Source organism: Dendrobates tinctorius, unplaced genomic scaffold (genome assembly GCF_039654945.1).
Source record: "Dendrobates tinctorius isolate UK_male_01 unplaced genomic scaffold, ASM3965494v1 ptg000213l, whole genome shotgun sequence".
In the NCBI taxonomy this organism is placed as follows: Eukaryota; Metazoa; Chordata; class Amphibia; order Anura; family Dendrobatidae; genus Dendrobates; species Dendrobates tinctorius.
This window is the reverse complement of record NW_027361880.1, coordinates 2,967,307-2,992,202: the sequence shown is the minus strand read 5'-3', so window position 1 is coordinate 2,992,202 and position 24,896 is coordinate 2,967,307. Positions and strand designations below refer to the sequence as shown.

General features: G+C 45.7%; 1 protein-coding gene across 1 annotated transcript in view; it reads left to right on the top strand.

Moving 5' to 3' along the window:
* LOC141058585 (zinc transporter ZIP1-like) overlaps positions 1-7,647 on the top strand; it is a 28,460-nt gene extending 20,813 nt beyond the window's left edge. Inside the window, exon 3 of the mRNA XM_073554750.1 lies at positions 6,961-7,647. Coding sequence (XP_073410851.1) covers positions 6,961-7,647 — 687 coding nt within the window. The remainder of the gene's footprint in view (positions 1-6,960) is intronic.
* Positions 7,648-24,896: the final 17,249 nt, after the last annotated feature.

Below are 24,896 nucleotides of genomic sequence, written 5' to 3'. Positions count from 1 at the left end.
CCCTGCTCCATATGCAGAGATATCTGTATTGTCCTCTTATATAGCCGAGTAACCAGGGGTGGACACAGACAGCTTGGGGCCCCTGTGCAAGAAATGTGTCTGGGCCCCCCTGTGTTTATGGCGACCAAGCTACAGATATTTTTTTTTACAGTCTCCTCTCATTATATTTAAATCGCTGCCCCTTATTACATAGTGCCCTCTCTTTATGTATAGCACCGTACCTTATCACATAGTTCCCTCTTGTTATATACAGCACCATCCCTTACATATAGGATTCTTGTTATTTTTATTTACAGCTCCCTGTTTTTTACTACATATGTCCGTTCTTGTTAGATATAAACTGAAATGATGGCTGATGGAGCATGAGAAATATAATAATAACAATAATAATAATTTTATTTCTATAGCGCCAATATATTCCGCAGCACTTTGCATTTTAGAGGGACATTTATGGGAAAGCTTTTTTTGTGATGGATGCGGTCTTCCGGTCAGATGCTGCTCCATCAGCTGTCATTTTACAAGAAAGGACTCTATGTAATAAAGAGGGCTCTGCGAATAACAAAAATAATGAAAATACTCAATATAAGGGATGGTGCTGTAGATGACGAGATGATATTATATAATAATGGACATATACTCCACATAACAGGATGCTATATAATAAAGGATGGCACCATACATAAATAGAGTGGCTGTTACGTAATAAGGGACGGCAGGGTACCAGTACCGCAGATGCAATTTCGGGATACGGACACTGCCAAAGCAGTAACAGGAAGCGAGCACGAATAAGAGGACACAGGGGATACTATATTAGACTAGGGACGAGGTATCCTGATTGGCGGCGGGGGAAGGACCCGCATAGGGCATTAGGTGAGTGCAGGGACAGGCTCAGTTTTGAGGGCAGGTGATGACCATGCCTCATTCCCTATCGGTAAGACCTTCCCCTCACCTATCCCATCCCCTTTGTATGTGTGTCATACCGTGACAGTCACCTTGTGACAGAATATGCTATCTACATCCTAAAAAGAAACAGAAGATAAGTGCAGGGAAGAGAACATAAAAAGCAAAGTGAAACTCCAGCTGGTCTTTCACTGACTGGCTTAAAATTAAGCAGTATGGCTGGACATACAAATGAGACCACAGGATAAACCAGCAGGGATAAAGTATACAAAGCTGAACTCAAAAGGTGATAGGGCAGACAAATGAGTAAATGAAAACACCAGTTACCTTAAAAAGACTGAAGCAAAGGATAACAGAAAAGAGAATATGTGTATCTGCTGTTGGTAAGCGAACAGCCAACCACATAGCACACACTCAAAAGTTTGAACCCTTATAATAACAATAACATACTGTATTGTCCTTGTTACTGTTACCTATAATATAGTGCTCAGTTGTTTATATATTGTGGTAGATTGGCTCACTCAGTTGTACACAGATCTAGACACAGGAAAACTCTCACTTTAAGATCGTCACTGTTTTTTTAATATATGTGGCATAAACCATGCTGAAGTAAAAATAAACACAGTCCCTTCAGCAAAAATAGGAAAACAAAACAAAGAGGTAACACAAAGCACAGTCCTTGTGGTAGTGGTGATCATCCCGCGCAGGGTTAGCAAAACACAAGGTTCAGGTTAGCAAAAACTTGAATACTTCTCTGGGACCACACCCTGGGGTGGAGATAAGGTGGACAACCTCTAACAAGCTCTATCATTGTCCACAAAAACCCAACACTTAAAATGGCCGATTAACCCCTCTCAACACATAGTGTGCTGGAGCAAACTTCTGGGTTTCGAATCACTGAAGCCAATAGCCTAGATAGTATCTCCCCTCCAGCACTTTGCCAGTGACTTTGTTACTACGTATATGTATATGGCATAGTGATATAAAACCCAGAGTTTTATCCTCCAGCACACTAAGTGAAGTGAGGGGTTAAGATAATTTATGGAATGGGTTGAGGTTTATGTGGAAATCCATAGAGTGGGTGGGAGGATGTACACCTTATCTCCACCCCAGGGTGTGGTCTAAAGCTTGTCTTGGCCAGCAGGACTGGAGAGAGGATCTCCAGTGATTTGTGTCCTGAGGAGGAAAGACTGAACTTGTGGTGCTGCAGAGCGGGCAGCTCTCCGCAAATGTTTGGACTGTATACAGCATATTTTCTTTCCTGTTTTTGCCTGTGTTTTACTTTCCCCTTCTTGCTGTTTTATGCCACCATATAATAAACCTAAAAAGATTTAAAGAGACTGTGTTCCTGCTTTCTACCTCCGTATATCGCTGAGTGAGTTGCACTGCCACTAGATAGATGGAACTACTTTCTGTGTTAGTCAAATAAATAGTGTTGGTTGAGTACCACTGACTCCTCAATTGTCTGCACTGTTAAATCCAAGCAATCTGTTCACAGATTATTGAATCTGTGTATTATTTTACTTTTCCATGTTCTAACTGGGTTTCCACATGATGGTATTTACCAAGAGGCAGAATTTATATCACACTTCCATTACTTGACATGGAATGGAATGATAAGTAGTGTTAGAAGTTTGTCATGCGATAAGACTGGAATTCTGATTTCTACTATATTTTCATTTCTACATATATAAATCTGCTTTGGGGAAGAAAAACTTAGAAATGCTCCATAAAAATACAGAGTCTGCTACATGCTAAGTTGTTTTCTTATTATATTGCATCTTGAATACAAAATACCCGGCAATATGCATTATATAAAGTGCTGCAATCAGCCATTTTTTCTAAGCTATTTCGGCTTCCATGAGCACATTTGAACCCTTCATGACGTGGCCAATTTCAATTTTTGTGTTTTTGTTTTTTCCTCCCCTTTTTCCCAGAGCCATAACTCTTTTATTTTTCTGTCCACATGGACATATGAAGGCTTGTTTTTGTGGGATAAGTTGCACTTTTCAGTAACACCATTCATTTTATCACATAGTGCCCTGGTAAACGGGAAAACAAATTGTGGGGAGAAATTGTGTGAAAAACGCAATTCTGACATAATTTTTTTGGAATTGTTTTTACTGTGTGCATTTTGAGGTACAATGATTATGCCCATCAGTACGATTATGGCGATACCAAACATGTCCAGTTTTTTTCATTGCTTCAGTGGTGAAAAAAATTAGAAATTTGCAAAAAAAAAAAATTGGCGGGGGGGGCTTGTGTCGCCATTTTGTGAAATTCATAACGTTTTCATTTTTCAGTCGATTCCATTTTTTGTGTAATTGCAGAGACCAATCAAATGTAGTTTTGTCATTCTTGATTTTTTTTCGACAGTGTTTATCAATGTGTTTAATTATTTTTATAGTTTGATAGATCAAACTTTTCTGAATGTGGCGATGCCACATATGTGATCAACAAGTGTCCGAAATAAAAGGCAAAGGGCACTTCACATAATAGCATCAAAGAATTCCCATATACCGCTATATAAGACAATGAAGAGATCCCAAATATTATAAAAGCAATGTTTATTTCATAATCAGGTTAAAATACAGCCAATTGGTAAATTAATTACCGTATTATTTCTTTATACCTGCATATGAATACTTTTTGTATATGCTTTTTATCATGTTATATTTATAACATCCTTGTCCATTTATTATTGTGGTTTCCCTTTTTGTACCATTTATTGCACTTTTGTGTGCTCCAGCGTCCCCTATACGGCATTTTGCTTTTTTAATTGGCTGTATTTTAACCTGATTATGAAATAAACATTGTCATATATAGGAATATATGGGAATTTTTTGATGACACATACTGTATGTGTTTTTTTTTTTATTTTCTTTAATTTTAGTGCTGGAAAAGAGGGGGATGATTTGAACTTTTATGGTTTTTTTTAATTTTTTCATATTTCTGAAAATATTTTTTGAACTTTTCATCACTGTACAGTATATAGCAGAAATTACAGTCTCTCTTGAAGACTGCCACAGAATGGGTTTCAAATGAGCTTCACAGTGATAAGCACGGGGGTCTTCATCAAATCTTCTACTGTCATAGCATCATAGCAACACATCAGTGACCCACGATCATGTCACATCCTGGACTTTTTTACAATTTTTTTTTACCGTAAGCATAGGATCTAATAGGCAGGGAGTTGCTATCTACCTGCCTATTGTGCCTAGCGCTGATCTCTGCCATCATTGCGTTATTCCGGTTGGCTATGCAGCAACTTCTGCAGACGTCCCATCGACAGAGCAGCAACTTCTCTTTTGCTCTGTTCTGTCGATGGTCCGTGACTGCAGATGTGGCATGCTGGCGGCAGTCATGCTCTTTTGACAGAGTACCATGGTAGAGGAATAGCTGCTCTGATGACACGGTAGCTGAATCACTGACAGGAGTGCTCAATAACTGCTCTGTCCCAGTGGTGAGTAGAACAGGCAGGTAGTTAGAAACTACCTACATGTTAATTTTTAGGCCCAAAGTAAAAAAAAATGTCCTGGATGAACATTTTTGAGAAAAAGGTGGAACAAATGTATAATGGGGTCCAAAGTAGAGGCACTTTATTACTCCTTTATATCCTCACCAGTATCATAATTTTTCTCTGGATACCTTATTTACTCCATTTGGGTTCACAATTTTGAGCATTTTTAATCCATGAGTCTAAAAAGGAATACAGAAATAGAGACATCTCATCTACAACACATGACTGTTGCAGCCAATCTTTGGACTCACTATGTTAGATGGCACATAAGAACTTAGCTCAGTAATTAGTTGCTGGGAGCTGGGATGTCACCGGCACCGCTGTAACTGTCACGCTCACACCCTGACTGGTGGGTGTGAGCCAGGGGGTTGTGGCTCCACTGTGCCACAAACCAGACTACCCTGGAAGGGGCGTGACTAAGACGCCTTGGTTTTCACTGGAGCCTCTGATGGTGAGGTCAGGCTTGTGCGGCAGGCAGCTGCCAGGTGCCACTCCAGGGTGTTGTCTGGCTGTGGTTGCTGATCCCACTTGGGGAGACGGTGTGGGCGACAGGCACGAGTAGCATACAGACAGGTTAGCACGACAGGCACGACTGAGTCACTGGCAGGCAGGCACACAAGCAGGCAGGCACAGCTGAGACACTGGCAGGCGGGCACAGCTGATGCAGACGGGCACGGCTGAGACACAGGGCAGGCAGGCACGGCTGAGACAAAGGGCAGGCAGGCACAGCTGAGACACAGGGCAGGCATGCACGGCTGAGACACAGGGCAGGAAGGCACGGCTGAGACACAGGGCAGGCAGGCACGGCTGAGACACAGGGCAGGCAGGCACGGCTGAGACAGAGGCAGGGACCAACTGAGAAAGCACAGGGACATGGAGAGGTGTGTAGAATAGGTAGGGTCCTGTTCACACAGCAAGTGCAGGTACTGATATTGACAGGAAGGAATGGTGTATGGAGGAACAGGTCGAGACCTGTTCACACAGCAAGTGCAGGTACTGGCAATGGCAGGAAGGAATGAAGAATGAAGGAACAGGTTGAGGCCTGTTCACACAGCAGGGAGAACCGCAGGAGTGCGGAGCACAGGCAGAGCCACAAGGGTGCGGAGCACAGGCAGAGTCACAAGAGTACAGAGCAGGTAGAACCACAAGAGTGTGGAGCATAAGCAGAGCTGCAAGAGTACAGAGCACAGGAAGAGTCACAAGAGTACAGAGCAGGCAAAACCGCAAGGGTGCGGAGCATAAGCAGTCAGAGGGAACACAAGGAAAGACACAGCAAGGAAAGAAGCCAAGGACAAGGAGAATGACAGACAGAGGTAAGACTGAGTTCAGACAAGGTAATGGTACAAGACAAGGTACAAGACCAAGGACACAGGGACCAGGATAAGACAAGACAAGGAATAATAGCAGAGGGACCAGGATATTCTGCCTCCTGGAGGACAGACAGGACAAGTGCGAGGCAATGCAAAGAACAATAGCACAGGGACCAGGATATTCTGCCTCCTGGAGGGTGGACAGAACAGGTACAAGCAAAGCTAGGAATTAAGCCTCCAGAGAAGGCTAAACACAGAATAGGACCTGTCAACTCAGTAGCAAGAAACTAACTGAGTTAAAACAGGCAGGGTCCACTGGGTGGAGCTGCTCTAAATACCAGAGACCTCTTGACGATTGGCCAGGAGCACATTAGGCAGGTGTACACTGATTCCATTAGAACCAGAGAGTGCCAGAGCCACCCCCTATGCACACAGCCAGGAAACATGCAGAGAGCAGACAGGAAGCAAGAGGCACAGAGCATGGGGCTGGCAGCAGACAAAAATCACAGCATGACCTGGAGCAGTGAGTAAGATGGTGTGCGGGGGATGGGAGGTCATGCAGTGATGCCAGCAGGGTTGTTACAGTAGCCTTGTCAACAAAGAACTCCAGCGAGCAGCAAAGAGGTGGCGCAGGAGCCATAGGGACTTTACAAAGTAAGTACAGCTTGTTTAGCTATTTTAAGGCACATCCAGTTAAAAAAATACAGTACTTAGCACACAAGTTGACAAATTTACATGCACCCATCAGTCGTAACAAGGCACTCCACATTATAGATTGGAGTTTAAAATATTTATAAAAGCAGCAACTATAATAAATAATATTTTGAGCATAATTTCAAAGTTTACATCTAGAAATAAGCTTTATAAAACATTAAAACCTAAATATACGGTACATGAAATAGTGTCGGCTGCATTGTTATGAGCAGTGACAGAGGAGTCCGGTTATCATATTAGAACATCATGTACAGAGCGAGAATATTTATACAAGTCAAGGAACTCACTGGTGACTACTACTTATCTTGATATTAAGTAGGGCACATTATTTGTTAATTTACACAGTTCAAGTTTTGCAATCTTTGTGAAAAGTGTGAGCTTCTAGTGTCTATGATTGACTAATGTTCTGCAACATGATTTTCAATACAGTGGATGAAAAAAATAATGTCTCAACAGATCATTTAAAAAGATTACAATGTATATCATCTTGATATCTGTATTATTTTCTTTTCACAGATTGATTATCCCATGGGGTCTCTCATCTTGTCTTTGGGCTTCTTCTTTGTTCTTTTCATTGAACGTGTTGTTCTGCAAATTTCCATGCGTTCTCAGAGTTCAAATCAAGTTGTGGTTCCACTGCCTTCTACTACAATATCCTCTGATGCAAACATCTCTGAAAAAAGAGAATCTTCAAGTGAGATAGCAATGCCACCAGAAGATCCACATATTCATGTCCATACTAATACATATTCCCTTTCCTCTTTTCGCTCCTTAGTTCTCTTTTGCTCCCTTTCCATCCACTCAGTGTTTGAGGGTTTAGCTATTGGTCTTCAGCCAAAATATGTCAGTGCTCTTCAAATTGCAATTGCTGTACTCATCCACAAGGGCATTATTGTTTTTAGCCTTTCGCTCAAGCTAATTCAGAGCAGGACCACACAAGTCTGGCTGGCAGTCTACATAGTAATCTTCTCATTGATGTCTCCCATTGGGATTACAATTGGCATTGTTGTTACATTGAATAAGACCTCAGTGATAACTCTAGTGCAGGCTATCCTAGAGGGCATTTCATCTGGAACATTTGTGTATGTTACCTTTTTGGAAATTCTTCCAGTAGAACTCAATTCAGGGAAAAGACGACTTCCAAGACTTTTTTCAATAGCTATTGGTTTTATTATGATGGCAGTAATAGCTATTTGGGCCTGAGGATCTTGATATGGCCGGGGTCAGACTTGCGAGTACAATATGAGAAACTTACAGAAAAATAAAAAGTCCAGCTGATAAAAAAAGGCTATTTATTGAAAAATTCAAGTTAAGATCAGCATCCCGCAGACAATTAGCTGTATCGCAGCTACGCATTTTGAACACTGCATGTGTTCTTTGGCTCTGACAAAGAACACATGTAGTGTTCGAAACGCGTAGCTGCGTTACCACTAATTGTCTGCGGGATGCTGATCTTAACTTGAATTTTTCAATAAATAGCCTTTTTTTATCAGCTGGACTTTTTCTTTTTCTACATTGCGTCCAAGCGGTCTCCTTGCAGTCCATGCTGACAACACGCCACAACAGGTGAGCTGGCTTTACTCTACTTCTTTCTCATGAGAAACTTACGCATCAATACCCGGCACTGCTGCTGGCACTCGGGACCGGAGTCTGCGGTTGTATAGAAATACATGCAAATTTCTCGCATCACACTCGCAAGTGTGACCCTGGCCTATGTGTTATGATCCACAGCTGAGCAGATCAGCAAATATATCCACAAATGTTACTATTACACCTTCTGAAATAGTGGCAATCACATTATATGCACCGTACTTGAAATTATATTCTTTCTATAAAAGCAAAATTAGAGTAAACAGAATGGGAAATTACAAGAAATACAGCTTATTAAAAGGATGAAGTCATTGTGGCTTTTTAATTTAATTTCTTCATTAAATATTCTAATCAAAGCACTGGGAAAGATTTAATGTTACTGTCTGTATGTTCACACTGGGCATTTTTTATGCTAATTTTCAGCTGTTTTTTACAGTACCAGCAAAGTCTATGAAATTTCTGAAATCTAATGCACACACTTGTTTTTTTTTGCAATCAGGATTTTGTGCTTCGCAGCGTTTTTTTTTTACATAGAGAATGTCACTTCTTTCAGCGTTTTTTCAGCATTTTTCACCAATTGACTTGAATGGATGGTGAAAAAGTGTTGCAGATACGCAGGTTGACTATTTTTGCAGCACATTTGCTGCAGAAAAGTCAATGACAGCATGATGTGACCTCACAGTCAGCTCTGCTACCTCTAGATGGCAGACTTCATGGTTGCATGATGCGTCCATACAGCCTGTCACACACTAAGCAGCAGACCTGAACCCCTTTCACTTGAATGAGGGGCCTGACAATAGAGTGTTTTTCATGCTGTCATCTGCATGACAGTGCGGCAAACACCGCTTCTGAACGGTGGTGAAACCATCCCTGCCGGTCAGAGAGCCGCAATTCCCAAGCTGTCATAAGATAGTGTGAGCACACAGCTGTGATCGTAGGTTTAAAGTTTACCTCCTGTCACTGGTGTCAGCTGATTGGACTACCGCTTCCATCAGCCGACGCCTGCTGCCGCTAATAACAGTGAGAGCAGGAGCGGCTGATGGGAGTATTCATCAGATGGCTCCTGTTCTGTAAATAACTAATAGTAGTAAAAAAAAAACCTCCTTATTTTTGATTACCAGCCGGACAAAACTCATAGCTGGGGGCTGCAACCCTCAGCAGTCAACGTTAGCAAGGCTGGTTATCAAGAATAGAGTGGTCCACAACCCATATTCTTTAATTATTTAGATAAATGATTTAAAAAAAAACATGGGTTCCCCTCCATTTTTGACAACCAGTCTTGCTAAAGCAGACAGCTGGGGGCTGGTATTCTCAGGCTGGTAAGGGGCCATGGATATTGACCCCCAGGCTAAAAATATCAGCCCGCAGGCATCCAGAAAAGCGCTTCTATTAGATGCGCCAATTCTGGCCTGGCTCTTCCCACTGGGCTGATGTCACCTTTGTATTGTCAGGTGACAAAAAGAGCCCACGGCTTAGTAAAGAAAAGGTGTCTATAAGACACCTATCCATTACTAATCCTATAGTTGTATGATAAATAAACACACAGCCAGAATAAAGTCTTTTATTAGAAATAAAAAAACAGTTTTTATTTTTATTTAAAAATCACAAACAGTTATACACTGGGTGCAGAATTATTAGGCAAATGAGTATTTTGATCACATCATCCTTTTTATACATGTTTTCCTACTCCAAGCTGTATAGGCTTGAAAGCCAACTGCCAATTATGTAAATCAGGTGATTTGCATCTCTGTAATAAGGAGGGGTGTGGTCTAATGACATCAACACCCTATATAAGGTGTGCTTAATTATTAGGCAACTTCCTTTCCTTTGGCAAAATGGGTCCGAAGAAAGATTTGACGGACTCTGAAAAGTCAAAAATTGTGAGATGTCTTGAAGAGGGATGCAGTAGTTTTGAAATTGCCAAACTTTTGAAGCGTGATCACCGAACAATCAAGCGTTTCATGGCAAATATCCAACAGGGTTGCAAGAAGTGTGTTGATAAAAAAGGCGCAAAATAACTGCCCATGAAGTGAGTAAAATCAAGCGTGAAGCTGCCAAGATGCCATTTGCCACCAGTTTTGCCATATTTCAGAGCTGCAGCGAGTATCAAAAAGCTCAAGGTGTGCCATACTCAGGGACATGGCCAAGCTAAGGAAGGCTGAAAAACGACCACTTTTCAACAAGAAACATAAGACAAAACGTCAACACTGGGCCAAGAATTATCTTAAATCAACAGCCGCGGAGACACCATCACATGTTTCTCAACGCAAGCAATGACTAGCCAGGTCTTTCCCCGGGAAGGAACAACCACGGGAAGGGCAGTCTCCAATGAAGGAAACCACCTATGCCAAAACATGGTATCCATCCACAGACAGCTGTTTCGGGGTATTGCCCCTCATCAGTGTGGAGTAGGAAACTGGCTAGTAGGAGCAATGCCTAGTGAAAGGCTATGAACATAAGGATGAGTGACCTCATGGAGATCAACATCCAACACTGCGGAGACACCATCACATGTTTCTCAACGCAGTGATCTAGAGCAATGCCCCCATCCCTTATGGGAAATATGCAAAAGCATGTAAATCAACAGCCGCGGAGACACCATCACATGTTTCTCAACGCAAGCAATGACTAGCCAGGTCTTTCCCCGGGAAGGAACAACCACGGGAAGGGCAGTCTCCAATGAAGGAAACCACCTATGCCAAAACATGGTATCCATCCACAGACAGCTGTTTCGGGGTATTGCCCCTCATCAGTGTGGAGTAGGAAACTGGCTAGTAGGAGCAATGCCTAGTGAAAGGCTATGAACATAAGGATGAGTGACCTCATGGAGATCAACATCCAACACTGCGGAGACACCATCACATGTTTCTCAACGCAGTGATCTAGAGCAATGCCCCCATCCCTTATGGGAAATATGCAAAAGCATGTAAATCAACAGCCGCGGAGACACCATCACATGTTTCTCAACGCAAGCAATGACTAGCCAGGTCTTTCCCCGGGAAGGAACAACCACGGGAAGGGCAGTCTCCAATGAAGGAAACCACCTATGCCAAAACATGGTATCCATCCACAGACAGCTGTTTCGGGGTATTGCCCCTCATCAGTGTGGAGTAGGAAACTGGCTAGTAGGAGCAATGCCTAGTGAAAGGCTATGAACATAAGGATGAGTGACCTCATGGAGATCAACATCCAACACTGCGGAGACACCATCACATGTTTCTCAACGCAGTGATCTAGAGCAATGCCCCCATCCCTTATGGGAAATATGCAAAAGCATGTAAATCAACAGCCGCGGAGACACCATCACATGTTTCTCAACGCAAGCAATGACTAGCCAGGTCTTTCCCCGGGAAGGAACAACCACGGGAAGGGCAGTCTCCAATGAAGGAAACCACCTATGCCAAAACATGGTATCCATCCACAGACAGCTGTTTCGGGGTATTGCCCCTCATCAGTGTGGAGTAGGAAACTGGCTAGTAGGAGCAATGCCTAGTGAAAGGCTATGAACATAAGGATGAGTGACCTCATGGAGATCAACATCCAACACTGCGGAGACACCATCACATGTTTCTCAACGCAGTGATCTAGAGCAATGCCCCCATCCCTTATGGGAAATATGCAAAAGCATGTAAATCAACAGCCGCGGAGACACCATCACATGTTTCTCAACGCAAGCAATGACTAGCCAGGTCTTTCCCCGGGAAGGAACAACCACGGGAAGGGCAGTCTCCAATGAAGGAAACCACCTATGCCAAAACATGGTATCCATCCACAGACAGCTGTTTCGGGGTATTGCCCCTCATCAGTGTGGAGTAGGAAACTGGCTAGTAGGAGCAATGCCTAGTGAAAGGCTATGAACATAAGGATGAGTGACCTCATGGAGATCAACATCCAACACTGCGGAGACACCATCACATGTTTCTCAACGCAGTGATCTAGAGCAATGCCCCCATCCCTTATGGGAAATATGCAAAAGCATGTAAATCAACAGCCGCGGAGACACCATCACATGTTTCTCAACGCAAGCAATGACTAGCCAGGTCTTTCCCCGGGAAGGAACAACCACGGGAAGGGCAGTCTCCAATGAAGGAAACCACCTATGCCAAAACATGGTATCCATCCACAGACAGCTGTTTCGGGGTATTGCCCCTCATCAGTGTGGAGTAGGAAACTGGCTAGTAGGAGCAATGCCTAGTGAAAGGCTATGAACATAAGGATGAGTGACCTCATGGAGATCAACATCCAACACTGCGGAGACACCATCACATGTTTCTCAACGCAGTGATCTAGAGCAATGCCCCCATCCCTTATGGGAAATATGCAAAAGCATGTAAATCAACAGCCGCGGAGACACCATCACATGTTTCTCAACGCAAGCAATGACTAGCCAGGTCTTTCCCCGGGAAGGAACAACCACGGGAAGGGCAGTCTCCAATGAAGGAAACCACCTATGCCAAAACATGGTATCCATCCACAGACAGCTGTTTCGGGGTATTGCCCCTCATCAGTGTGGAGTAGGAAACTGGCTAGTAGGAGCAATGCCTAGTGAAAGGCTATGAACATAAGGATGAGTGACCTCATGGAGATCAACATCCAACACTGCGGAGACACCATCACATGTTTCTCAACGCAGTGATCTAGAGCAATGCCCCCATCCCTTATGGGAAATATGCAAAAGCATGTAAATCAACAGCCGCGGAGACACCATCACATGTTTCTCAACGCAAGCAATGACTAGCCAGGTCTTTCCCCGGGAAGGAACAACCACGGGAAGGGCAGTCTCCAATGAAGGAAACCACCTATGCCAAAACATGGTATCCATCCACAGACAGCTGTTTCGGGGTATTGCCCCTCATCAGTGTGGAGTAGGAAACTGGCTAGTAGGAGCAATGCCTAGTGAAAGGCTATGAACATAAGGATGAGTGACCTCATGGAGATCAACATCCAACACTGCGGAGACACCATCACATGTTTCTCAACGCAGTGATCTAGAGCAATGCCCCCATCCCTTATGGGAAATATGCAAAAGCATGTAAATCAACAGCCGCGGAGACACCATCACATGTTTCTCAACGCAAGCAATGACTAGCCAGGTCTTTCCCCGGGAAGGAACAACCACGGGAAGGGCAGTCTCCAATGAAGGAAACCACCTATGCCAAAACATGGTATCCATCCACAGACAGCTGTTTGTGTCTCCGCAGTGTTGGATGTTGATCTCCATGAGGTCACTCATCCTTATGTTCATAGCCTTTCACTAGGCATTGCTCCTACTAGCCAGTTTCCTACTCCACACTGATGAGGGGCTATACCCCGAAACAGCTGTCTGTGGATGGATACCATGTTTTGGCATAGGTGGTTTCCTTCATTGGAGACTGCCCTTCCCGTGGTTGTTCCTTCCCGGGGAAAGACCTGGCTAGTCATTGCTTGCGTTGAGAAACATGTGATGGTGTCTCCGCGGCTGTTGATTTACATGCTTTTGCATATTTCCCATAAGGGATGGGGGCATTGCTCTAGATCACTGCGTTGAGAAACATGTGATGGTGTCTCCGCAGTGTTGGATGTTGATCTCCATGAGGTCACTCATCCTTATGTTCATAGCCTTTCACTAGGCATTGCTCCTACTAGCCAGTTTCCTACTCCACACTGATGAGGGGCTATACCCCGAAACAGCTGTCTGTGGATGGATACCATGTTTTGGCATAGGTGGTTTCCTTCATTGGAGACTGCCCTTCCCGTGGTTGTTCCTTCCCGGGGAAAGACCTGGCTAGTCATTGCTTGCGTTGAGAAACATGTGATGGTGTCTCCGCGGCTGTTGATTTACATGCTTTTGCATATTTCCCATAAGGGATGGGGGCATTGCTCTAGATCACTGCGTTGAGAAACATGTGATGGTGTCTCCGCAGTGTTGGATGTTGATCTCCATGAGGTCACTCATCCTTATGTTCATAGCCTTTCACTAGGCATTGCTCCTACTAGCCAGTTTCCTACTCCACACTGATGAGGGGCAATACCCCGAAACAGCTGTCTGTGGATGGATACCATGTTTTGGCATAGGTGGTTTCCTTCATTGGAGACTGCCCTTCCCGTGGTTGTTCCTTCCCGGGGAAAGACCTGGCTAGTCATTGCTTGCGTTGAGAAACATGTGATGGTGTCTCCGCGGCTGTTGATTTACATGCTTTTGCATATTTCCCATAAGGGATGGGGGCATTGCTCTAGATCACTGCGTTGAGAAACATGTGATGGTGTCTCCGCAGTGTTGGATGTTGATCTCCATGAGGTCACTCATCCTTATGTTCATAGCCTTTCACTAGGCATTGCTCCTACTAGCCAGTTTCCTACTCCACACTGATGAGGGGCAATACCCCGAAACAGCTGTCTGTGGATGGATACCATGTTTTGGCATAGGTGGTTTCCTTCATTGGAGACTGCCCTTCCCGTGGTTGTTCCTTCCCGGGGAAAGACCTGGCTAGTCATTGCTTGCGTTGAGAAACATGTGATGGTGTCTCCGCGGCTGTTGATTTACATGCTTTTGCATATTTCCCATAAGGGATGGGGGCATTGCTCTAGATCACTGCGTTGAGAAACATGTGATGGTGTCTCCGCAGTGTTGGATGTTGATCTCCATGAGGTCACTCATCCTTATGTTCATAGCCTTTCACTAGGCATTGCTCCTACTAGCCAGTTTCCTACTCCACACTGATGAGGGGCAATACCCCGAAACAGCTGTCTGTGGATGGATACCATGTTTTGGCATAGGTGGTTTCCTTCATTGGAGACTGCCCTTCCCGTGGTTGTTCCTTCCCGGGGAAAGACCTGGCTAGTCATTGCTTGCGTTGAGAAACATGTGATGGTGTCTCCGCGGCTGTTGATTTACATGCTTTTGCATATTTCCCATAAGGGATGGGGGCATTGCTCTAGATCACTGCGTTGAGAAACATGTGATGGTGTCTCCGCAGTGTTGGATGTTGATCTCCATGAGGTCACTCATCCTTATGTTCATAGCCTTTCACTAGGCATTGCTCCTACTAGCCAGTTTCCTACTCCACACTGATGAGGGGCAATACCCCGAAACAGCTGTCTGTGGATGGATACCATGTTTTGGCATAGGTGGTTTCCTTCATTGGAGACTGCCCTTCCCGTGGTTGTTCCTTCCCGGGGAAAGACCTGGCTAGTCATTGCTTGCGTTGAGAAACATGTGATGGTGTCTCCGCGGCTGTTGATTTACATGCTTTTGCATATTTCCCATAAGGGATGGGGGCATTGCTCTAGATCACTGCGTTGAGAAACATGTGATGGTGTCTCCGCAGTGTTGGATGTTGATCTCCATGAGGTCACTCATCCTTATGTTCATAGCCTTTCACTAGGCATTGCTCCTACTAGCCAGTTTCCTACTCCACACTGATGAGGGGCAATACCCCGAAACAGCTGTCTGTGGATGGATACCATGTTTTGGCATAGGTGGTTTCCTTCATTGGAGACTGCCCTTCCCGTGGTTGTTCCTTCCCGGGGAAAGACCTGGCTAGTCATTGCTTGCGTTGAGAAACATGTGATGGTGTCTCCGCGGCTGTTGATTTACATGCTTTTGCATATTTCCCATAAGGGATGGGGGCATTGCTCTAGATCACTGCGTTGAGAAACATGTGATGGTGTCTCCGCAGTGTTGGATGTTGATCTCCATGAGGTCACTCATCCTTATGTTCATAGCCTTTCACTAGGCATTGCTCCTACTAGCCAGTTTCCTACTCCACACTGATGAGGGGCAATACCCCGAAACAGCTGTCTGTGGATGGATACCATGTTTTGGCATAGGTGGTTTCCTTCATTGGAGACTGCCCTTCCCGTGGTTGTTCCTTCCCGGGGAAAGACCTGGCTAGTCATTGCTTGCGTTGAGAAACATGTGATGGTGTCTCCGCGGCTGTTGATTTACATGCTTTTGCATATTTCCCATAAGGGATGGGGGCATTGCTCTAGATCACTGCGTTGAGAAACATGTGATGGTGTCTCCGCAGTGTTGGATGTTGATCTCCATGAGGTCACTCATCCTTATGTTCATAAAGAATTATCTTAAGACTGATTTTTCTAAGGTTTTATGGACTGATGAAATGAGAGCGACCCTTGATTGACCAGATGGATGGGCCCAAGGCTGGATCAGTAAAGGGCAGAGAGCTCCACTCCGACTCAGACGCCAGCAAGGTGGAGGTGGGGTACTGGTATGGGCTGGTATCATCAAAGATGAACTTGTGTGACCTTTTTGGGTTGAGGATGGAGTGAAGCTCAACTCCCAGACCTACTGGCAGTTTCTGGCAGACACCTTCTCCAAGCAGTGGTACAGGAAGAAGTCGGTATCGTTCAAGAAAAACATGATTTTCATGCAGGTCAATGCTCCATCACATGCATCCAAATACTCCACAGCGTGGCTGGCCAGTAAAGGTCTAAAAGAAGAAAACATAATTACATGGCCCTCTTGTTCACCTGATCTGAACCCCATAGAGAACCTGTGGTCCCTCATAAAATGTGAGATCTACAGGGAGTGAAAACATTACACCTCTGCAAATAGTGTCTGGGGGGCTGTGTGTAAGCATCGTTCCTATTCTGCTGTGTTCCGGACTTTGCCCTTACTGTTGCCCTTAAGCCTGGCTTCATTCGGCCATACTGGTTCCTGTGACATCACCGCCTGTTGGTCCCGCCCGCCGGGTTTAAATAGCTTTCCTGGACGTGACTACCTTGCTTGTATATCTCGTCCTGTACCTGATCTGCTAGCTGGGAGTTGTACGCTGTGCTACCTCCTTCCTTCCTTCTGAATCCACCTGGATTACCTGCTGCCTAACCGCCGCCGCCTGGACCTTCTGACGGTGTCTGCCTGAAGGCTCCTTCCAGCCCTGCCTCCACCGCTCACCGCTCCTACAGCACTCACGGTATGCGCTGAAGATCTTGACTGCTGTGTGCGTTTCACCTGAGAGACTTATCCCTGCTACCTTTACACATTCAGTATCAATTACCTAGTGACTTTCTCTGCCACTGCACTGTGCCCGAAGATTCCCCTCCCGCAAGGGAGAGGGCGAAGTGACTATCCTTGCCTGCATTCTTAAGACTTTGTCTGCTTACATCTACATAGTGCTGGTGTACAACTTGCTATCTACTGGACTGAGTTTTGCTGCTGTTACCACTGCTGTCATTGTCTGGCTCCGCCAGCACCTGTGCTGTTCTGTGCTGCTTGTTTAATACAAACTACTTTCACGTATACCTGTGTCTGTGACTCTATCATCTAGCCACTGTCTTCATAGAAACCTACTATACATCATTACAGGATATACAAGCCACCAATATGGAGACCGCAGGTGTAGAGTCCCTGGAGAAACGTGTAAGCAAGCAACTTGCTTTGATACGGCAGGATGTGGCAGGCATTAGGACCCAGCTGGACACGCTGGAGCAACGTATCGAACACAACGCCGGGGCAGCAGAGGCACAGTTGCAACGACTGGCAAATCGGATTACGGTGCTGGAACAAGCAGCTCCTCTTCAGGGTGATCGTGTTCTGGCATTGGAGCAAGCGATTCCTATGCAGCTCGATCGGATTGCTGCTCTGGAACAGGCCCCAGCCGCGCAGGTAGCAGGTGCTGCCCGGGATACTACACCGACCTTCCCGAAGCTTCCACCCTTCCGGTTCGCTGGTGAGAGGGATAAATTCCGAGGATTTTTGAACCAGTGCCGGATCTTCTTTGCTGCTCATGCCCCACAGTTCACTACTGAACGCTCCAAAGTTCTGACTATAGTCATGCTGCTGTCTGGTAAGGCGCTCGCGTGGGCCAACCCTTTGATTGAGACCGACGACCCCCTGCTTAACTCTATGGACAATTTCATTGCCGCAATGACGCAGATGTTTGATGACCCGAACCGAGCTAATACTGCTGAGACGACGCTGCTGACCCTTCGGCAGGGGAAGCGTTCGGTGCTGGAGTATGCATTGGACTTCCGTAGATGGGCTTTAGACACCACCTGGAACGGGGCAGCCAAGCAGGCCATCTTCCGCAGGGGATTGTCTACGGCAGTTAAGGATGAACTGGCACGCGGGGACTCGCCCGTGCTTCTTGGGGACTTCATCAATCACTGCATCCGCATTGACAATCGACTCTCCGAGCGCAGACAGGAGCGCTGGTCTGATCTACGGTTTAATAACACTGTTCCGTTCTCTTCTCCCTCCAGAGATGTCACCAGCAGGAGGAATCCCGAGCCCGAGCCCGAACCGATGCAGGTGGATGCCATACGTAGAAATCCTCCTGATGCCCGCAAGGAGCATCGCTTTAAGGAAAACCTGTGCTTCTACTGCGGGGGGACCGGTCACTTCATCTCCGAGTGTCCAGTCAGGAGACGTAAGACGGCTGCAGCTATCATTGATTGTAACTCCGAGGCGGGGGAGTCCTGCGTCCTAGATCTGAACAATTCGGGTGGCAGAGACAATCAGAGAGACCTGGACTTTGCCGATATGAATTCGCTGGCATCTCTTCCATTGAACGCAGTGGTGATCTCGATGACATCCGTCGTTTCCTCCTACTTCGCTACTAAGAAGAATTCCCACTGTTACCTATCCTTGAGGGTCTGCTTCCAGGGTCGGTGTGTCGAGAGCGCCGCCATGTTGGACTCCGGGGCCAGTGGGAACTTCATGGATATCGCGTTTGCAAGGAAGCATGGAATCAGGGCACTGAAGAGGGAGTCGTCAGTCTTGATGGAGACAGTAGACGGGTCGCCACTTACATCTGGACCGGTAACCATGGAGACTGAGTCGGTGAAGGTATGCATTGGAGAGGAACATGTGGAACATTTGTCCTTTTTACTAATATCTTCTCCTCACTTCCCTATTATCCTGGGGTTACCTTGGCTCCAGGTTCAGAATCCTCACATCAACTGGGAGACCAGGGAAGTGCAGTTCCCTCCAAGTTCTAACAGCAACCCCGCTATTCCTAAGGTCGCTGCTATCCCCAAGGTAGTAGCTACGACTGAGGGACAATTACCACCGGAGTATCAGGATCTGGCAGAGGTATGTGACAAGAAGAGGGCAGATATGTTACCTCCCCACCGGCCTTATGATTGCCCGATAGAACTGGTATCTGGGGCGGAGATCCCATTCGGGCGTATTTACCCTTTGTCTGGTCCTGAATTAAAGGCCTTGAAGGACTTCATCGACGAGAATCTCGCCAAGGGCTTCATCCGACCGTCTACTTCTCCTGCAGGTGCACCAATCTTCTTCGTGAAGAAAAAGGACGGGGGTCTGCGTCCTTGCATGGACTACCGTGATTTAAACAAGGTAACGGTCATGAATCGGCACCCGCTACCCTTAATCTCTGAACTACTGGAGAGGGTGAAGCAGGCTAAGATATTCACCAAACTGGATCTTCGGGGAGCCTACAATCTCGTGAGAATTCGGTCTGGAGATGAGTGGAAGACGGCCTTCCGCTGTCGTTATGGACACTTCGAGTCACGGGTCATGCCGTTCGGACTACGAAATGCTCCTGCAACCTTTCAGCATTTTGTTAATGACATTTTCCGAGATGTGCTTGATGTATTTATGGTTGTGTATCTCGATGACATTTTAATCTTTTCCAGTGATCTCGAGGAACATCGGCTCCACGTGAGAACAGTGCTGCAACGCCTGCTGCATAACCATCTTTACATCAAATTGGAGAAATGCGAGTTCCACAGGGCAACAGTGCAGTTCCTCGGTTATGTCATCTCTCCACAGGGTCTCCAGATGGACGATCAAAAGACCAGAGCGATCCAGGAGTGGCCAGCGCCTGGATTGGTGAAAGAAGTTCAGAGGTTTGTGGGATTCGTCAACTTCTATAGGCGCTTCATCCGTAACTTCTCTGAGATTGTGGCACCCATCACCCAACTGACTAAGAAGGGGGTACCGTTCCAGTGGACTCCGCAAGCCCAGGAGGCGTTCACACGGCTGAAGGACAAATTTGTGTCGGCTCCCATCTTAAGACATCCAGACCCAGACCTGAGCTTTACTCTTGAGGTGGACGCATCGGATGTCGCCATCGGCGCAGTGTTGTCACAGAGAGGAGGTGAGAAGGCAGTTCTTCATCCTTGTGCCTTTCTTTCTCAGAAGCTATCCCCGGCGCAGAAGAACTATGACGTAGGGAACAAGGAGTTACTGGCGATTGTGACGGCATTCAAGGAGTGGAGACACTTGCTGCTGGGGTCCTCAACTCCGATTACAGTTCTTACCGACCACCGAAACTTGGAGTTCATGCAGTCCGTAAGATGTTTGAACCCACGTCAGGCACGTTGGAGCTTGTTTCTAAACCAATTCAACTTCATCATCTCCTACAGGTCGGGGGCACGGAATGGTAAGGCAGATGCGCTATCTAGGATTGCTGCTCCTGAGGAAGTGATTGAGTCGTCTCCTAGTACTGTTGTGTCTCCCGCTCATTTCATCTCTGCAATCCATCATCAGGATCTTCTGTCTGAGATCAAAGCAGCATACGCAGCAGATCCGTTGCTAAGGCAACCTACCCCCGAAGTAAGCCTAAAATTCAATGGAGGAGTGTGGTTACAGGAGAATCGGCTGTATGTACCAGAGGTGACAAGACTTGAAGTCCTCCGACTGATCCATGATTCTAAGATTGGGGGACATCGTGGAATAACGAAGACCCAAAAGTTCCTGGCTCGGTACTTCTGGTGGCCTTCGTACCGGAAGGACGTGGAGGGATACGTGTCATCCTGCGAGGTATGTGCTCGGTTCAAGACGCCTCGTGCGTCACCTTCCGGGTTGTTACAACCCTTGCCTATACCATCTCGTCCCTGGAGATCCATCTCAATGGACTTTATTGTTGAACTACCGGTCTCCAAGGGTAAGAACACCATTCTAGTGGTCGTGGACCGCCTCACTAAGGCAGCACACTTTATCCCTTGCGCTGGATTACCCACAGCAAAACAGACTGCAGACTTGTTGATTCAAGAGGTGGTCCGTCTGCACGGGGTCCCGGATGAGGTGATCTCGGATCGTGGGGTGCAGTTCACGTCTAGGTTCTGGAGGTGTTTCTGCGCGGCTCTGGATATTAGAGTAAGTCTGTCTTCGGCTTACCATCCACAGACCAATGGACAGACGGAACGTACGAATCAGACCCTGGAGCAGTACCTCCGTTGCTACTTAAGTCATCTGCAGGACGATTGGGTAGATCTGCTTCCCCTGGCAGAGTTCACATATAACAACTCGCAGCACTCCTCGACTAAGCAGTCACCGTTCTTTGCTAATCAGGGTTACCACCCAAGCATCTTGCCGCAGTTCCCCAAGGAGGCTGCAGTGCCTGCTGTGTCTGACCATCTTTCCTTCTTACAGCAGAATTTGGAAGCTCTAAAGACCACCTTGACGACAGCGCAGGAGAGGTATAAGAGAGCAGCAGATCGTACCAGGAGGCTGGCTCCGGTGTATAGGGTGGGAGATACGGTCTGGTTGTCTACCAAGAATCTGAGGGTGAGGGCACCGACTGTCAAGCTTGGACAGAAGTTTGTAGGGCCATACAAGATCGTGGCTCTAGTGAATTCGGTAGCGGTGCGTCTGAAATTTCCCCCTGCCTGGAAGGTTCACCCGGTGTTCCATGTTTCCCTACTAAAGCCAGTTGTACCAAATTCCTTCCCAGGGCGTACTTCCTCTCCTCCAGCTCCAGTGTTCGTTGATGGACATGAACAATATGTCGTGGAGAAGATTCTGGATTCACGGATCTTCAGAAGGAAGCTGCAATACCTGGTCAAGTGGCAAGGATACTCTGTCGAGGAGAATTCCTGGGAACCGGTGGAGAATATCTGTGCTCCGCGGCTGCTGGAGCAGTTTCATCTAAGGTACCCGGACAAGCCTGGTCGAAGATTGTCCGGAGGACATTCTTTAAGGGGGGAATAATGTAAGCATCGTTCCTATTCTGCTGTGTTCCGGACTTTGCCCTTACTGTTGCCCTTAAGCCTGGCTTCATTCGGCCATACTGGTTCCTGTGACATCACCGCCTGTTGGTCCCGCCCGCCGGGTTTAAATAGCTTTCCTGGACGTGACTACCTTGCTTGTATATCTCGTCCTGTACCTGATCTGCTAGCTGGGAGTTGCACGCTGTGCTACCTCCTTCCTTCCTTCTGAATCCACCTGGATTACCTGCTGCCTAACCGCCGCCGCCTGGACCTTCTGACGGTGTCTGCCTGAAGGCTCCTTCCAGCCCTGCCTCCACCGCTCACCGCTCCTACAGCACTCACGGTATGCGCTGAAGATCTTGACTGCTGTGTGCGTTTCACCTGAGAGACTTATCCCTGCTACCTTTACACATTCAGTATCAATTACCTAGTGACTTTCTCTGCCACTGCACTGTGCCCGAAGATTCCCCTCCCGCAAGGGAGAGGGCGAAGTGACTATCCTTGCCTGCATTCTTAAGACTTTGTCTGCTTACATCTACATAGTGCTGGTGTACAACTTGCTATCTACTGGACTGAGTTTTGCTGCTGTTACCACTGCTGTCATTGTCTGGCTCCGCCAGCACCTGTGCTGTTCTGTGCTGCTTGTTTAATACAAACTACTTTCACGTATACCTGTGTCTGTGACTCTATCATCTAGCCACTGTCTTCATAGAAACCTACTATACATCATTACACTGTGGTGGCTGTGGCACGCAATGTTGATCGTAAACAGATCAAGCAACTGACAGAATCTATGGATAGAAGACTTTTGAATGTCATCGTAAAGTAAGGTGGCTTTATTGGTCACTGATTTTTTTTGTTTAGTTTTTGAATGTCAGAAATGTTTATTTCTAAATTTTGTGTTGCACTGTTGGTTTATCTGGTGAAAATAAACAAGTGAGATGGGTATATATTTGGTTTTTATTAAGTTGCCTAATAACTTACGTGCACAAACAGATATCCTCCTAAGATAGCCAAATCTAAAAAAAACCCACTCCAACTTCCAAAAATATTAAGCTTTGATATCTATGAGTCTTTTGTGTTGATTGAGAACATAGTTGTTATTCAATAATAAAAAGAATGCTCTCAAATACAACTTGCTTAATAATTCTGCACACGGTGCACTCACCTAACGCCTAATTTCATTGAATCCCTCATCTCCTGTATTAAAACAAAAATAAAAAACAACAATATCCCTCTCCTGTCAGTTGCTCTGTCCGACGCCGTGATCCATGTCTAAGGCAGTTCACCGGGAAAATTTCACTGTGGTGAACTCGCCTTTGCACCATGCAACTTTCTCACGGTGCTATCGGAGATCTCACCGAGGTCACTGCAGTTCAGCCCGGCTGGGAACACAGCCTCAGTGATGTCACTGCTAGTCACTGAGGTTGCACTCGCAGCAGCCCATTCCCCAGTGGTTCTCAACCTGGACAGTAGCATCTTGGTACCGTCCAGGTTGAAAACTGTTTATCCCCTAGATATGGATTACGGCGTGGGACAGGATGACAATGAGGTGAGGGGTATTGTTGTATTTTATTTTAACTCTTTTGCAGAAGACAACGGCATTGTTGGAATGGGTGATGTTGTAAGTATGGTATAATTAAGATTTATTAAAGGAGTCTGTGTCAATCTGCCAAATAAAGGACTTTATTCTTGGTGTGTGTGTTTTTATACAATATGACTATGGGGTTAACAATGGGGGCGTCTTATAGATGCCTCTCCTTTACTAACCTCTTGGCTTGATATCACCTGACAATAAAAAGGTCAACCCCCCAACTATTAGCCCACTTGCCACTGCTACAGGACAAGTGGGTAGAGCGAGGTTAAGTAACAGAATTGGCACATCTTATAGATGCACCTTTCTGTGGAAGCTGATAGCTGGTGTTTTTAGCCCGGGGAGCAATAACCATGGCTCCTTCCTAGGCTATTAATATCTGTCTGCCTCTGTCTAAATAGTTTTTGCTGGCTATTAATTATAGGGGGACCCTACATCATTTTTTGAGGCAGTGAAGGCTACGTATACAGATGTGAGCTGATATTAATAGCCTAGGAAGCTCCAGAGGTATTACCCCCTTCCCAGGCTATAAAAATCTGCCCCCAGCCGTCAGCTTTCCCTCTGCTGGTTAAGAAATTTACGAGGGAGCCCACATCATTTTCTCAGAAAAATAATCTTTTAATAATTAAATGCATGTACAGTAAGATGCACACATACCGTACTAATTGTATATGTCCCTGACAACTATATATCTATCTATTCTATATGCATATATTGTATCTAATCCTTCCAAACTGTACATGGCTGCTGAATTGTCTGCTTTTATTCTATCTATCTCATATACGGCACTGGCAAAAATTAAGAGACCACTGCAAAATTTTCAGTTTGTCTGATTTTTCTCTTTATAGGTATATTTTTGAGTAAAATGTAAATTGCTCTTTTATTCTTTAAACCACTGCCAACATGTCTTCGAATTTCCATGCACTAAATTTTGTATTTATTTTCAGAAAATGAGAAACGGTCAAAATAAAAAAAAAATGCAGTGCTTGCAGACCTCAAATAATGCTAAGAAAACAAATTCATAATCATTTAGAAACAACAATACTAATGTTTTAACTCAGGAAGAGTTCAGAAATCAATATTTTGAGGAATAACCATGATTTTTAATCACAGCTTTCATGCGTCTTGGCATGCTTTCTTACCAGTGTTTCACACTGCTTTTGGGTGACCTTATGACACTCCTGGTCCAAAAATTTAAGCAGTTCTTCTTTGTTTGATGGCTTGTGACTATCCATCTTCCTCTTGATTACATTCCAGAGGTTTTCAATGGGGTTCAGGTCTGGAGATTGGGCTGGCCATGACAGGGATTTGATGTGGTGGTCCTCCATCCACACATTGATTGACCTAGCTGTGTGTCATAGTGCATTGC